The sequence below is a fragment of the Lolium rigidum genome, chromosome 6 (genome assembly GCF_022539505.1).
Source record: "Lolium rigidum isolate FL_2022 chromosome 6, APGP_CSIRO_Lrig_0.1, whole genome shotgun sequence".
Taxonomy (NCBI): domain Eukaryota; kingdom Viridiplantae; phylum Streptophyta; class Magnoliopsida; order Poales; family Poaceae; genus Lolium; species Lolium rigidum.
Window position 1 is genome coordinate 218,716,890 of NC_061513.1, and position 16,538 is coordinate 218,733,427.

General features: G+C 40.5%; 1 protein-coding gene and 1 long non-coding RNA gene across 6 annotated transcripts; both read right to left on the reverse strand.

Moving 5' to 3' along the window:
• Positions 1 to 321: 321 nt before the first annotated feature.
• LOC124659438 lies at positions 322 to 2,425 on the reverse strand. Its single transcript, XM_047197310.1, has 2 exons — positions 2,336 to 2,425; positions 322 to 516 (listed from the first exon to the last, which is right to left on the reverse strand). Exon 2 carries the CDS (start codon positions 503 to 505, stop codon positions 338 to 340), a length of 168 nt encoding a protein of 55 aa, XP_047053266.1. The 5' UTR covers positions 506 to 516; positions 2,336 to 2,425; the 3' UTR covers positions 322 to 337.
• A 1,115-nt stretch (positions 2,426 to 3,540) lies between these two features.
• On the reverse strand, positions 3,541 to 10,983 carry LOC124659416. 5 transcript variants are annotated; one of them, XR_006989573.1, is made up of 11 exons: positions 10,775 to 10,983; positions 10,286 to 10,416; positions 9,892 to 10,168; positions 9,381 to 9,622; positions 8,590 to 8,976; positions 8,375 to 8,490; positions 6,673 to 6,756; positions 6,354 to 6,570; positions 5,496 to 5,639; positions 4,921 to 5,020; positions 3,541 to 3,957 (listed from the first exon to the last, which is right to left on the reverse strand). It is a non-coding gene; the product is annotated as an uncharacterized LOC124659416 (long non-coding RNA). The 5 variants fall into 5 exon arrangements; XR_006989576.1 differs by having other exon boundaries at positions 3,541 to 5,020; positions 6,354 to 6,494; XR_006989572.1 differs by having other exon boundaries at positions 3,541 to 5,020.
• Positions 10,984 to 16,538: the final 5,555 nt, after the last annotated feature.

Consider the following 16,538-nt stretch of genomic DNA (forward strand, 5'->3'; position numbering starts at 1 on the left):
ATGCTAGGCCTTATATTTTAGGATGGACGGAGTATTGTGCAAAACGAAAGGTGCAAACACATAACTATCCAGTGCCACTCTTTGATATCGTAAATTAAAAAACTACCAAAAGGGAGTGTTCATATCCCAACAACACGTAGCAAGTTATGCTTTTCAAACAATCCCAAAATTGTTCCAACAATAGAATTCCCTAACTGGTCAAGATAAGCCCTCATAGTTCAACCATGAAAGAAGAAAACGACCTTTACACGGCACATACTCTGAGTCATGCAAGAACTATACTAACTATACTAATGCATTCCCTGGGGGGGGGGGGCAAGAACCTATGGAATGACAATCAGTCTTCCTCTTTCTCTGGCTTACGGTAAGTTTTTTCAAGGTACTGTGCCACAAAAGAGTACGTATTGTACAACTTCTTGACATCTGGAACACTGTAGTTCTGAGCTACATAGACACCACATCCCATTCCCAGAATAAATGTGAAGCTTCCCTTGAATAGCCCCATTACGACAAAACCTGGAGACAATAATAAAACTACCAAGGGTTATTGGCGCACATATAAATGATCAGTGTAGGATGTAAATGAACATGTGAAAGTAGAAGATGATGCAAAATGGCTGAAGTCACACTGACATGAATGCTCACATTTGTCACCACATAGTAGCTAACAGAAGAATTTTTTCAAATCAAGTTATGCATGCAATGTCACAAAGTAACAGCGTAATACAGTTTTTGTTTCGGTAAGACTTCGAAAAAAATTCATAGGAGCTATGTTTTCCTATCATTGTGGAACGACGCTTCATGTCTAAAGGTTCCATGATGCCTATTTTCACAACCACAAAATTTGAATTCTTGAAGGTTCCCTTCTAAATTAAACGGACAATTACCACTAGAAGAATATAGGTTTCAGTTTCTTTGAAATTATTCTACTGACTCGGCTTACGAAACGTGTACTTCTTACGAAATAGTACTTCCTCTGTTTCAGAAAATAGGGTATATTTTAGCTGTCCAAATTCAGGTTTTTCCCAGCCACTAATCATAGCAGAATATGAGACAGATATGCCACAAAAGATAAGAGATACCCCATCATGGGCCAACAAATCCTAGGGTTAAACTATTCAGCAGAGAAAACACTATCGAACAGAATATGAAGCTGTTCTGGTGCTGCTACTTTTGGCGTTTCAGGTTTAACATAAATCTATCCTAGATGACCAGGTCGAATTTTGCAGATGATGTCCAAGAAACAACAGGTGTATCAGGTAGAATCTGTATAACGTAAAAAAAGGTCATCCAATAAATAATGACCGGGTCGAATTTTGCACTAACAATACTGTATGGAGTTGGAACCCACCTAGGATCTAAGAAAGAAATCCAAAAATTCATATCATCTATGTCGTGGGAAAATATACGCAGACAGGAAAAAGTATTATAAAAAGATTTGGATTTAATTGCTCAAATAACAGACCAGAACTCATTTGTTCAAAGAGAAATCAATCCAAGGAGGTTAACCCTTTCTTAATAGAAAAGGTAGATCTGGATGGTTCTTTACAAACCACCAATCCATTAGAGGGGAGGAGATGAGAAGAGTAATAACTGGTGCTTCACTGGAGGAGGCAATTCAATTCAGTGGGTTGGCAAAGATTGAGGGTTCAGTAGCTTCAGATTTGGGAGAAGCCTAGCCAGGGTTGGCATGGAGGGAGCCCAGTAATGAGACTCAGGGAAGGGAATATTGCAAAGTCACTTAAAAAAACGCCGTAAATCTATTTGTAACTGAACTTTGCCACAAAACCACTACAATAGGCAACAGCAATAGAATTGCTAGCAGCTCTCCTACTCCCATCTTTCTTTAGTGAAAATAGCAGTAAACCCAATAAAAATATAACATGGTGTTGGGTTCACAAAGGTTGGGATCCCACAACAATGAAAATCCTGAACCCCAATAATATGGTTGGCACAATCCACAAGATTTCACACTAATTAGCTACCTCAATGTGGCACAGCAAAACTAAAGGGATCAAATGATCTTTAACTTCCCATAAATCTGAACAGGAACACATCATCTATCACTACTCTGTTTCACCATGGGGACCAAATCTCAATCGGTCAAAATTATTCGACAAACTAGGCTAAATCGGTAAATCGAGCAGCGCAATGCGAATTGGTGCAAACCGATTAGCTGTAAAAACACCAACAGGCTACCTAGGACGGGAAAACTAGGATTTAATTCCATCACAAGCGCGACGAGGTAAAACTACAGATGTGGAACCAGACGGCGATTGCTTTCCGATCCCGCGGCGACTTCTTTAGTAACAAAAATCAGGAGCTCGAATATTACTTTTTTCTTTCTGATCCCAGAAGATGCACCGCCGCCGCTTCCGCTTCAGGCCGCCGCGTATCCTGCTCCGCCGTCAGTACGCTATGCCTCGCCGCAGCAACCCCCAGGTCCCGCGTGAGAAACCCTAGAATCAGGGGAGTTCTTTTCGTCTTGGATGTTTGAACGGTGGGATATAATTTTCCTTTTTATTTTTATTTTGCGAGTAGCAATATGCTCGTATTGTCTGACTATTATTCGGATTCGAGACATACTCCTATATTGTTTGTTTGTCTAAAGTAAGAGAGGAGATATCGGAACGGAAACTTGTCTATAAGAGGTATTAGCACCTGGGGTATACAAACTTGCACAAAAGAAGCAAATTAGTACATAAACTTGAAAATGGAGGCCCGGTGGTACACCAACTTGTCATGGCTTTGCAAACATCATACAAACTAGATTTAAATGTGCGCCTTGGCGCACGATCCCGTGAAATTTCCACTGATTTACAATTTGTATAAGAATGATGAAAATCGGGTTAAAAATGAAAATACATTTTTTAGATTTTACAAAACAAAGTCGGTGGGATGAAATCAGGACAAAGCACACGAAATCATGAATGGAGTAGCAAACACTTATATAAAATCAAGAAAAGAGGAAATAGAGCAATATTTTGGGGCTTGCCATGACTCGCGGCTCCGTAAACAGTTTGTAAAGTACTATATTAAGCATCTATAGATATCAACGGTAATAAAACATCAATAAAAAAATATTCAATAGCTAAAAACACTATGTAAATTGTCATTAGTACGACATGTCAAAGTTTGTTGGTTGTATAGTCGGACTTCTCCATCGGAATGATGTCTATGACATGTTGTCGGAGAGAATGTCACCGGCACTTCTCCCTTCGCCCTTGGTGGGTATGGTGTTGTTAATGGCTTTGGAAACTGCAGACTGGGAACGCCGTCTTGATCATGATCCTGGATGAAATCTCACTGACATTCTTAGCTTAAATCTAGCAAGAAAGGACCGGAGATCATATTAGCTAAGTGTAAAAGTTTGTGAATCAGGAACCCGACTTGGCATGCGTTCCCCATCTTTGGTAAACGATTTGGCAATCGCTATATTAATTGTGCATTAAAATATAAAACTAACTAAGTTATAAATGAAGAACACACACGACTTAGTCATTCCAACATGAAATATAGAAACAACTGGTATCCTTGGATTCAATTCTTAAATGGTAGTTAGAAAACGAAATGTAAATGAAAATGGTATACTGTTATGTTACAGATAGACATGTAGCAATGTGTTTGTGGATGTGTTTCTAAAACTATTAATATCTCATATGCATTGTGCGTAGCGATGGAACAAATAGATACACTCAACTTAGTAAAAAATGATGGGTCTGGCTCACTTCTAAAAACAGAGGTATGCAAGCCACAACTTTCCTTTGGAGACATCCTGAGCTTTGCCCTGCTGCAGCAACCTAAAACACCAGAGCAGGACCATCTATCGGGTTTTTATTGTACAACCAATATCCCTCTTTTACAGAGATGCATCAGACGTCATTTCTTGGAACAGTGGAACTGTCTGCGCAATTTCTTGACCTTGGACCTGCAGGAACCCAACAGATTCACCAAAGCCTACAACTTTGTGTATTAGTAACGAATATCGAACCATCAGAACGTTCTAATTATGTGGCCCCAGCTAGCTGAGGAGAATATGTAACATGATGAGTTTCATAAGTAATCAATTCTTGACCTGGCAAGACCCTGGGGAGCTTACCAGCTACCACGGAGTCGGACGACCATTTATAAATATGCTTTTGAGTGCTTAATTATTGTATTAACCGATTCGTTGGTTTCTATTAAGAAATATAAAACTCTATACAACTAAAGTACATAAGTATTGTAAATATTCCAAAATGTACTAAATATCATATAGCTTTCTCCATTTCCCCCAGTGAACAAATATCACTTTATAGGTACCTTTTTTTAATTTCTGAGATAATATGGGATATATTTCTCATCTGACAATGTCGAGGGGTGGCTTGAGTTTTGCAAAGTCATACTAATGCTAAACTATTTAATTTGAATTTTATAAAAATAAGTATATTATGAGTATTCTTAACCAATATAAGTTTGATTATTATAAAAAACTAATGAGTTGACGCAGTTGAAAAAAAAAACCAGAAGGTGCGTTGTTTAGTAATGCCTCTTGTCTCTAGCTAGTTGTGAAGCTTTCCCACAAATATATAGAGCATGTAGCAATTGATACTAAAATAAACTTGTTTTCTTTAGTCCACCCAAATATATTATTTGCTACTGATCTACAAACTCTAGCAAAAAACTAATCTGCATAGACAGGGAACACATTCACACTCATGTTATGTGAATGCAGAACCCATAATATTATAACTGGTTATATTGAGTTGGGCAACCTTTTTTCATTTTATATTTCTTTTACTCAAGTTCATTTTTAATCTATAGCCAGCCTATTTGCCCCAAGCTTGTGGTCGACATATCACTTTCCTATGCCCATAAGATATACTGATGTTGGTAAAGGTTGAGAAAAGTATTTGTAGAGATATGGAGCAGAGGACAAACCTGATGAAATTCAGAAACTTAAGTAAATCCAAATGACTAATTACTTGGGCTGCCTACCTCTACATAGTTTCCTTGTCAGGCACCTGAAATTTTCCAGTGGCTGGCAAACAAGTAACTTTTTTCAGTTCAAAAGAGTGTAACAAATAGAATGTCAGCTAATGTTTAACCTTAATTTCCATCTTATGCAGCAATGCATACATAGTTCATAAATAAAATAATATGCAACTAAATCTGAAATTAATGAGCTACCATGGTAATGGAAAAAAGATAGTGGATTACTTCATATTCAAGGCTGGTATTGATTTGAGCTGCATTTTATTATTATGGTCTCAATGTATATCACATTTACTAATTAGGCCTCGTTTTGGTGCTCTGCAAATAAAGAATGATGGAAGTTGAATGGAATTTTGGCAAATTCCGTTTCAAAGCAATGTACAAAATGAGTTCCATGGTGAAAATCCAATGATTACATTCCTGTAAAATTAGTGAATTATGGAGCAAATTAGGGAAAGAAATAACCAAGAATATTAGTTTTTTGCTAGAGTAAAACATAAATATTCAAAACTTTACCTTACCTTTGTTGGTTTGATCTTAATAGCAGCTCATCAGGTTCTTATATCGTCAGAAAGTTCACTTCATGTGTTTTGGGAAGTTTCTTGAATACATCTTCATTGTATTAGGTGCATAGTGCCTTGACAGAAATATAATTTCACACCACTCTGCTCGAAACATCATTGAACTCTAATTAGCCAATCTTTATATCACCAAGAAGAAGGCTTATTAAAGAACGCATGGCTAGTGTAGGCGTTGGTATTGACCAGATTAGATTCAGCCCAGCTTCTGCTTTAATTCAGAGAATGTAAAGTGATAGTTTAGGAGTGTAGGGGAGGTTGCTGGTGAACATCTTAATTTCATGGAAGATTCAGGATTGCAAAGGACATCCTAGAAAATATAATACGCATCTCTGTTGCAGTGATTTTGTGTTGCGATTGTAGGCTACGCAGACCAAATCTTTTTGTCTCCCTGTAGCCCACAATTTGATCTAGAGTATTGATTATCGATGGGCCTACAAAACTGTTATGTTCTACATCACACATCATGTATCCTAAAATTAGTAACTTATGTGTAAGATGACTTCCATCCATTGTCATTTCACCAAGAATGGAAGGTAGCTACTAACTCGACATAAGATGATATAGGACGTGTCAATCTGCTTCCTAAGAAGGTGGCTCGTGCACTGCGCTTTGAGCTAAAATCAGTTCAGCAAGCCCTACAACCTTTGTTTTTAAACTCTGCTCGCACTACTATTTTCACTTTGGAAGCTTAACCATCGAATCAAATTTATCATTGAAAATTTGTTTGTTGCACTTAACGAGCACGAGGTCTGATCTATCCTTTCCTATGACCAATACTACAAAGATAAAATATGGTACCTGGAGTTATGCGAAGGAAGTAGCATATGCTTTGCGGCTAAGTCCTCTAGTGGACAGAAGGTCCTCCATGCTGAGGAAGTGGATCACCACCCAGATAAGTCATTTCGGAGGTCTCAACGATTTTGGAGTCCATTCGATTACCTGACCTTCTCTGAAGTTCAACTATATATGGGATACAATGGAGCATCAAACCAAATATATAAAAATATATACGTACCTGCATCAAATAACCGGGAGCAAATTAATGCTCAAAACCCAAGTATGATGTAGTTAGAGAAGCCGAAGAAAACTACAGGAGGCGTAGATTGTATGTCCTCACCTGCTGAACTTCGTGGATGTCAATCTAAGATGCTTCCTTTTTTTATCTGATTTTCCATGCAGTAAATGAGAAGATATTTGTATCCTTGTCAACATAAAAATAAATAATGTAACTAAAGTGAAATCACAACAATCCGTGAAGTATGTAACCGAAGCACGAAGACAAAACGCATGAAAAAATATGTGTCAATCTGTAATGAAACGAAGCATATTGCTCATGATGACTGCTAAGGTGGAGGTAGCAGCATCAACAACAATTTCTCTTAGTAGTTAGCAGTAGTTAGTACTGAGATCTACCTAGAACATGGATCGTAAAAGGGATGATTGTTAAAACATATGTAGGCTAGTAGAATCATATCGGGAAATATATTATTCCTCGTGTTGGGAATTAACTATTCTATAATTTACAGAGCTAATAAAGTATATATATTAATATATTATACTATATTTCAAGAATCTTGAGGAGGTGAAGAAAGCACGTGCTCGCTGCAATTGGAACATCAATATTCAGTAACTTTAGTGTTGGCCATGTTCAATGTTTCAATTATAGTTCTTTCACTGACATCCTATGAAAAAGGAAAATAAGGTCAAAATAAAAAAAGAGACCAGCAGGCTTCTTTCGCCTTAACAAATTGAAATAAATAATTTTCAGAGTGCGAGCAAGGATCGAAATGAAAATGCCAATGTGAGACACTAATTCATGCCAATCACCTTACTTCGACTAAAAGCACATACATGGGAAAATTAGTTTAGCAAAACATGGAGTGAATTTTTGAGATAAATATGGGTAGCTAGAACCATGTCATACCATAATGATATCGGTACCAAGCATGCAACTGGCAGTCCAGATATCAAGTTGAAATAACAACTTTACCGTTTGACATAAACCTAAACAACTTACACTATTTGAGGCCAATAAAGTAGCACAACAATTCCTCTACCATATGTCAAAAAAAAAACAATTTCTCTACCACCGCCCCAATGTCCACTCCTAAGATCGATGAATTAATAGTTGTAACAACATAGCGTGGTACAATCAAAAAATTAACATCAGGATGCCATCTAGAATCATAGTTATTCAAGTATTACTGGCTGAGAAGCATATATAACAAAAGTGGAACGGGCTCAACTAATATATTTTTAAATGCAATGGTCTGGACTGGGTTTAGCTAATCTTTTTAAAGGCAATGGCTTGGACTAACCTTTTAAGTATAGTGACCTGAACTAACTGTTCACTATAGATGTACATTTGTACGTACTAACATTACCTGAATAGTTTCTTAACCAATATCAAGAAAATTGTACCCAGAACAGAGAACTGATGGGACATGTACACGCATAAAGCATAAACGAGAAATAAGCCTAGCTTTGTACTGATGTATATTTTTTTGTCACAGGGATCATTTACACATATAAAACATAAATAAGAAATAAGCCTAGCTTTTTAATGTTGTATTTTTGGTCATGGAGATCAAGCTAAAGGGAACTATATATATCATAAAGATCTCGGTGCCTAGCAATAGGGGTAACATAACGATCTTAATCGAACTATCTCTCAAATACAGACTACACCATTGCTCGAGGCATGGCTCGAGGGATACAGACCACACCATTGCAAATCGAACCATCTCTCAAATACCTATAGCCAGGGAGAATATATGAATGCTACCTTCCCAAAGAGGAAACGTATCATTATATCTTACAGATTGCAAATTTTCTTGCAGAGAGAGAATGCCTCTTAGATCTCCCAAATGGTGAACTGAAGCATCAGATTCCTTCAAAGTAGTTGTTTCCATCGGTACCTCATGTGCAAAATTCACTACAAAACAACACAAGAATTGGCTCTTCTATTAATTTCTTCTTCTTAACAACACAAGATTAATGACAAGAAGTTCCCGTGTTCAACAAATGGACATACCAGATCGAAATGATGTGCGTCTGCGCCAAGCTCGAACATGCATGTCCTTCTTCCACACACAAAACCGCACGAACAAATATAGGAAGATCTGAGGATTAAATTTGAAAAATCAGATCCAAATTTGTTCTCTGTCATCATAACTCAAGAATGGGCAGCTTGGTCGATTAGACGTTAAGATTATAGGAGTAGGTTGTGCACCAAGTTGCTGGCACTTTAATCATGTTAAATTAATAACAAATTCTTGCTGACCATACCCTGCAAACTAAAATTAGCCAGTGAAGATATAATTAAAGTACATTAAGAACCCCATCTTCAGCAACTAACCTACCAGCAGGAGATGTAGCTCCCCAGCGAGGAAGCTAGAATGCTAAAATATGCCATTTTCTTCTGCACAAAGAAGAGAATTGTTTGGATATTGTTAGATGATGATCAAGTGCACATACGGCCAATGGAGTGTAGGTGTGTTGCTATGAAGTGACTTGATATTTTAAACACAACCTATTCAGCCGTGTGTGTATCAATTTCATATATCTGTAGGGGTATCCATACCACTGAAAAATGATAACTCTGCTTCTGCACATTTACTTTAACTATGGCCACTACAGAAACCGTAAAAATTTAAGGAGCGGAAGGGAGCATCTCTCATACAGGTTGCATTGAGTTCTAAAACTGACTCAAATGCACATGGAATACTTGTGTGGACAGACGCCATATGACAACTGCCTACAATCTCAAACGAGAAATTTAAGTGATGAAATCAGCTGGGCAGAGAGAAAATAAATACGACATACCTTGTGTGGATCAATGTGATATTGTATGCCTCGGTCGCAGCAAGGTCGAGCAGGGGACTGACGGCGGCAACCTTGAATTAGCCAACTACCGAGTGCACGGTGGCACTTGCCGCTCGCAGGTGTCCGAGGTTGGTGTTGGTACCAGCTGTCGAGGCAGAGGAAGGGGAGGGTCGGCTCCATCGAGCTCTATGGAGAGCTCGATTGTATGTTTTTAACTCCATTACTGAAACATGATATATCCCCTGCACAACCACATGAAGCTCTTGCTTGTCATCAACAGTGTTTTCCTTGGCATATGATACAATGTTGCTTGTTGGGTTAATTATCAACAAACATTGCACGATGCACTACCTCCCAAATTCAAAAAAAAAATCATATTCTGCACTATTTCCATCTACTACCAAACTGTTGTTGTCTAACATTGGAACAAAGCAAGATAAGCTACTAAAAAATGTAGAATTATGTATAGAGTTGAGCTAAGACGAGAAGTGACATGGTAAAACCTACTAACCCAGTTCATGGCGTGCAGCCTAGTAGAGGCGACGGCCGCCCCTTACACCACTAGCACGCGAAGCTGTGCGAGCCTGCAACAGCGTCGAGAGCGCCGCCGTGACCGGGGAGATGGCGACATCGTCGAGAAAGCAGAGCGCAAACTCATTGCCGGAACCAGACTCCGTCCATAAGAGAGTGGACCCATCCAGCCTCTCTATACCATCTCCAGGAGGATCGGGTACATCAGCCTTCATGTTGCTACGGCCAGAGAAAGAACAGGCCATGACCGCACCAACCTGATGGACCAGATCAAAAATTCAGAATACATGTAAAGAAAAAAGGAAAATAAAAAAGAAAATATAATCACCAATAGCGCTTGGTCTAGAAATTGAGTTAGCAGGCAAATCGATTACCAAATTCACATATCAAGGATTGACCACATGGTCTGTTTGGCTCCATCCTCGTGGCACAAGGGATATCCAACTCCATCAGATTTCACAGACATGGCCGGGAGAGGGCGCCGGCGTGCTTATACTCGATGCATCTATCAGTACAATTGGTTAATTTTTTTAACTGCATCAGATAGGTGGAGAACATTCAACAAATCAGATCGGTACAACATGGAAGCAAATCAGACCCCAAAATAAAACAGAAATCTAAAGAAATTCTTAACTGGATGAAATTAGTATGTAAATACGTTTTCTGGATAGAACAATTGGCATCCACTACCAACAACTACATATTCGATTAATTTTTTAAATCTAATAACCTGGAAGTATCAGAAACTAAACCAAAACAAAATTCAGATATGTTTCCCGAGCTTCCACAAGAAGAAAGGGTCCTCTAGGAAAGGGGATGGGGGAGAGGGGTAGAGAGACAGAGAAAGACAGAGGAAGATGAACCTGGAAGAAGAGATGGAGGAGGGCAGGCCACCGTGCTACTGCCTAGCATCCTCCGTAAGGATGTAGGGGACCACGAGGGATGGAGGTTGTGGAGCTCGTGCCGCCGCTAGTGGGGCTGCAGGAGGCGGAGGTCGACTTGCGAGATCCTTCCACGTTGTTGAGCCATCTCTCAACGCCGGAGACGTAGACGAAGACGAGTTGGCGCTGGGGACGACTCGGGCCGATGCTGGTGGGTACGGAGGACGGAACCAGAAGAGGGGCGGCGTGTCGGCGGCTTCGCGCCATTGGAGCCGAGGAAGAGGGACGAGCGAGAGCAAGCAGCCAGTGAGATGGGGATTTGCCTAGCCTTTGGAGGGATTGGGGGAGACGAGCTACTGAGAGATTTGGGGAGAGGAATGGAACGGGGATTGGGTGGGCTGATGGCCCAACGCCCGCAGCCACGCGTGACCAAGTGGAAACCCACCCACAGCGACCGACGAGCGGCCCCGGCTGCACATGGGACCCACATGCAGTCACAAGCGGGTAAAACACAGCCATTGCATGGCTTTACCTAGCGGGAGAAAAGACCCACGCTCGACACAGCCAACCAGCATACTTGCTCTGGGCCACAACGAACGGACGAGATTGCACAGATGTAAAGATCCGATGGTCCAGAATCGTAAATCGCTGTGAAACCCCCTATGGGGGGCATCATTTATACCTTTAGAAGCAATCGGGAGCTAGCCACGTAGGATTTGGCGATTAGCAGAAAACTCCTTGGAACAAATAGAAAACAGCAATTCGTCTCACGTACACAGGCTATCGGCAAAACATCCCGTATTGTACGTATTAAAGCCCAGCACCTGGTCGTCCCGTCTCGTATCAACGGACAAATCCCTAACCCTTGACTTGGGAGGAGAGGCGCTGGAGGTACTACGCCGGCGGCAAGGTGAGTGACGAGTGACGAGCGACGGGTCGGCGCCAGGCGCGACGGTCGCTGGGAAGCGAGCGGCGCGACAGCCAGCTGGGCGACGAACGGCGCGGCGGGCGACGAGCGGCCGAGCGAGGCCGGCTGGGCGACGAGCGGCACGGCGACCGCTGGGCGACGACCGGAGCCGGAGGCCGCTGGGCAGCGAGCGGCGCGGCGGCGATGGCTGGGCAGCAAGCGGAGCCGAAGGCTGCTGGGCAGCGAGCGGAGCCGGAGTGCCCTTGTGCTGGCAACGCTGGGAGGAAGGACTCCATGAAAGAAGCTGCATATGAGAAGCTCTTTTTTTCTATTGATTGTTTGTTTGGGTAGCTTATCTAGCATGTTCGCTCGATTGCATATGAGAAGCTCTTAGCAGTGAAGGTTCAGTTATGACTGGGTTCAGTTAAACCATGGAGGAGATGCAGCACAGTTTATACAAGAGACTGGAAGAATTTTGTTGTGTTTGTACCAAAGTTCAGAGATGAACAAGGAAAATAATATGAGTCTGGCATTTGTATCAATGCAATTGTTTTGTGTTAGTACCAATGTACTACCTCTTCTGGATAAATATGTCTTTTAGTTGTATGAATGAATATGGCAAGTAAAAGAAAGCATCAATATAGGTAAATATTGCAACAGATGATATGTAACCAAGAAGCATAGGATGCACATGGTTACTGCAATGAACAAATTAGCAAAAACCGGAGAGAAGTAAGATTCCAGAGAGCATATTGCCAATTACTTTGGCACCAAACATACAATTCCAGAAAATATTCTTGCTTCTCTTACACAATATATTGCAAGTTCCAGTAAATAAGATCCATAGTGCAGTACAATAAAACATCCAAGTTCATAGATGAACTAAAACTTGCAAGCTAACAAAGTAGAAAGTAAAGATCACAAATATTTCCGTAAACACAATCTTTGCCATTATTGATCAATGTGGTGCATTTTGCGAAATCTGCACCTCTTCAAAGGGCACATCTTCATTTAGGTCAGGCAATGAATCCCTTCTTGCTCTCTGTTCTGCATCCTCATCGCCAAATAGAAGATGGTGAGCACTGCCTGGTCCTATCCTGTATTGCGCCCTCTCCTCCGCCTCTGCATTGCTAGAAGAAGTATCTCCCCTTCCATCGCCGCTTCCATTTACTTTTCTTGTAGCTCTGCCTCTAGCACTGGTTTCTGTATGTTCACCTTCTTTTCTTTTCTTGCCTTTCCCTCTTGCTCCTACTCCACTCCCTCTCTGGGACCCTGTATTCCCTCTGCATCTTCCTCCTCCCCTTATGGCACCTCTTGCTTGGGCAGTCGTCACTCTCCCTCCTCCAACTGGCACATCTTCTCTCTCAGCTGCAACAAAAGCACTTTCTTCAGGCAGTGGTTCAATGCACCTGGGGATAGATATATGTGCTCTTTCCTGTCATGATTGCACAAACATGAGAGTTAGAAATAGCCATAGCATTGTAAATTTAATGTTTGCATTATGTAAGCTTTTCTACCTCCTGGCCCATCCTACACACCATCATCTCAGGTTGTTGAGAAGGATCCATAGTAGGGTTTCTATTCTGTGCAAATATGTGCTGCGGAAGAAACTCGGTTAATGAGGACACGGAATGCAAAGCCAGATAATTAATGAGGGAAATGAATATAACCTGCAATATTGCTGGATTATCAAAATCTCCATTCTCATCTTCAACATGGACTCCTGATGCATTTTGCTCTTCCATGTATTTGGCATGTCCTTTTTTATTGTGATTTTCGTTACCACACACAGAACAATGCATCTTCACACCAGCCTTTGTTAGCATTTTTCCTCCATTGTTTTCCAACTCTTCAGGGCTTTGTCTCCTATTTTTTTAGGCCTTCCTAGCACCTTTGTGAAGAGAGGGGGATGCACAAACACACCACTTTGCTTCTCCCAGAAGCATTTAGCTCTTAGTGGTGCCAGAGTGTAAGCATATGTCTTTTTGTGTGTTTCAATTGTATAACAGCTGTGCACTAATCTCTCTGGATCAATCCTATCTTCTCTGCAGCAAGCAATAGCATGGTGGCAGGGTATACCTGTTAGTTGCCACCTCTTGCAGTCACATGTTTTACCTTTTAGATCAACACAGTATCCACCTTCATATTCAGAGCTTGCAACTTTGAATAGTCCACCACCAGCATTCTTCACTGGACATTTAGCAGACCATTCTGTGAATTTATCCAATTTCTTTTTAATTTTCGGACAAATTCTCCCAGGCCATGTTTGTGCTTCCTTATTTTTACCAAAAATTCTATGAACCATTTTGTAGAATAAATTCTCCAACATGGATAGCATAGGCATTTCTCTCCCATCATTGATGTAGCTGAAAATTATGGAGAAGTAAAATAGTTAGCACAAGTAAAACACTTCGGAGTGATTGTTTAGTATTAAAATAGCGAATACACATAGTACATGTTAAACACTTCGGAGTGGTTGTTTAGTAGCATATCACATTTAGGGAGATCACTGAAGAAGGCTTTGATCCAAGTATTTGGTGGCAACTCTGAAACCCACTCAAATGCAGATGGACTGTTAGCCTCTAGCTTGTCCATATGCTTCTGCCAAGATGGAATGTTGGTTGATCTTGCAATTGCCCAAAGATCATTCTTCAGCGTCTCTCCTTTGTGCTTCTTGTGATAATTTTGATAAATGTGCCTCACACAATGCCTGTGCTCTGAATCTGGGAACACAGTCTGCACTGCCTTAATGAGGCCCTAGAGAAGAAAATATTACACATGTTAGGCCTCTAGATCGAGTGATTTTTTCAACTTACTTGCAGTACAAATAATTAAAATAAGTAAGTACAATGACAATGAAGTAATTACCTTCTGTCTGTCACTCATGACAATGAAGTTAGCAGTGTTTGTTATGTTTAGGTCGTCTCTTAATGTAGTCAAGAACCACTCCCAAGAACTAGTGCATTCCACCTCACAAACACCCATTGCAATTGGAAATATGCAGTCGTTTGGATCAATGCCAACTGCAGTGAGCAACACACCTTTGTATCTTGATTTTATGTGACAACCATCAATGCAAATAAGAGGCCTACATGCTTCCAAGAATCCTCTCTTGCAAGCATCATAAGACCAGTACAATGTTGCCAAATGCTCCTTCAATTCTCCGTTCTTATTTGACTTATTTGTGCTAAGGAAAAATTTAGATCCAGGGTTCTTTGTGGTCAGCTCATGACCATAATCCCTCAACAAACTGAATTGTTCTGCCTCATCACCATGGATTTTGATAAGTGCTTGCTTCCTTGCTCTCCTTAGCTTCCACTTATTTGGACACATGTTGAACTTTCTTTGAATCTTATTTGCAAATGTCTGCAAATCCATCTTTTGGTTATCTCGAAACTCATCAATGAAGTACTCGTCGAGAAAGTAGCTGTCAAAGCCTTCAACTCCCATACTCTCTCACATAAATGTTTTCCACAATAATTCTTCACAACCATAGCTTCTTTCCTGTTATCCTCAGATGCCTCACTTTCTTAATTTTCACTCTCTCCTTCACACTGTAAGCTGTAATTGCTGCTCTTAATTCCTTCACATTTGCAAAAACCATCCCTGTTTTAAAATCTGGATGCTCCATGTCCACTTCTGCATTGAACTGTTTGAACTTGTATTGCAGCTCCTCTTGTTGCTCTTTTGTCAATTGCAAATCCTCATTGTCAAGGCCAGCATCATCCTCCAATTCAGAGATCTCCAATGGCTCATTGTTGTCATTCACACTTCTATCCACAGTAGCCGAAAATATGTCATCATCACCATCCTCAGCATCAAAGTCGCTGTCATAAAAATCTAAATCAGTCTCTTCATCTACTGGTTCATCAAAAGATTGCTTGCCTCTTATCTTCTTTTCACAAGGTACAACCATGTCCGCCATCTCCATCCTCTCATGCTCAACCTCTCCGGCACTTGCATTTTGCTCATTCTCAATAGCTCTCCCACTTGCGTTCTGCACAAGCTCTACTGCATCTTCCTCAATCCTAGCATTGCCTAGCACATCACTTCTCAGGCTCTTCACAAAGTTTGTGTGATCAACAAACAAACTCAGTGTCTTATGCACCCTGGCAGCTTCTATCATTAACACAATGTCAGCATCATTCTCAATGCAAAGTAGCCCATCACTAAAATCTTTTCCAGGCTTACACCAAAACACTTGCATCTTCTCATCCATTTGAACACCAAGTCCTGACAGAAAATCATGTATCCAGAGAATTGACCAAGTGTCCACATTGCAATTATCAAAGAAATCTTGACTCGCCATCAATGTACATCGAGTCCTCATGCAATCCAGAAAAGAAACCACTGTGAAATATCTCGACTGAAAATCTATTAGCGTTTCCACCTTAAAAAAGTATATGGAACAAGTTAGTAAATGTTCAGAATAGTGCAAAACACAATACAAGAAACAAATGCCAAAATTCAGTTAAACATGATAAGTACGAACATGAGTCTAGTTTTCGCACTCAATTTACTTGTTCTGCAGCATTACGGTACAACGAATATGGAGGCTATAGTTAGTATTCGAAATCACTTAATAAATCCTTCATCAACAAATATGGAGACATGCCCGAGACCTCAGCTTACAAGACACATGACTAAAGACCCAGAAGGGATTAGATAGCAACTACACGGCCGGCCGATCGCCACAAGGCCAGTTCTTCAGTAATGGCTTTGAACACTTCCTGTCTGCTGTGCACAAAATTCAGTCATAACTAGCAGTGAAACAGGGCAGCCACTAAAAATTTCATAAACTGATGAGTAACTAAAATATCTTCACTAAAGCAACTAGTA

Excerpts from the sequence above, each read along its gene's own strand:
- LOC124659438 (XM_047197310.1), bottom strand. The coding sequence starts at position 505 with ATGGGGCTATTCAAGGGAAGCTTCACATTTATTCTGGGAATGGGATGT.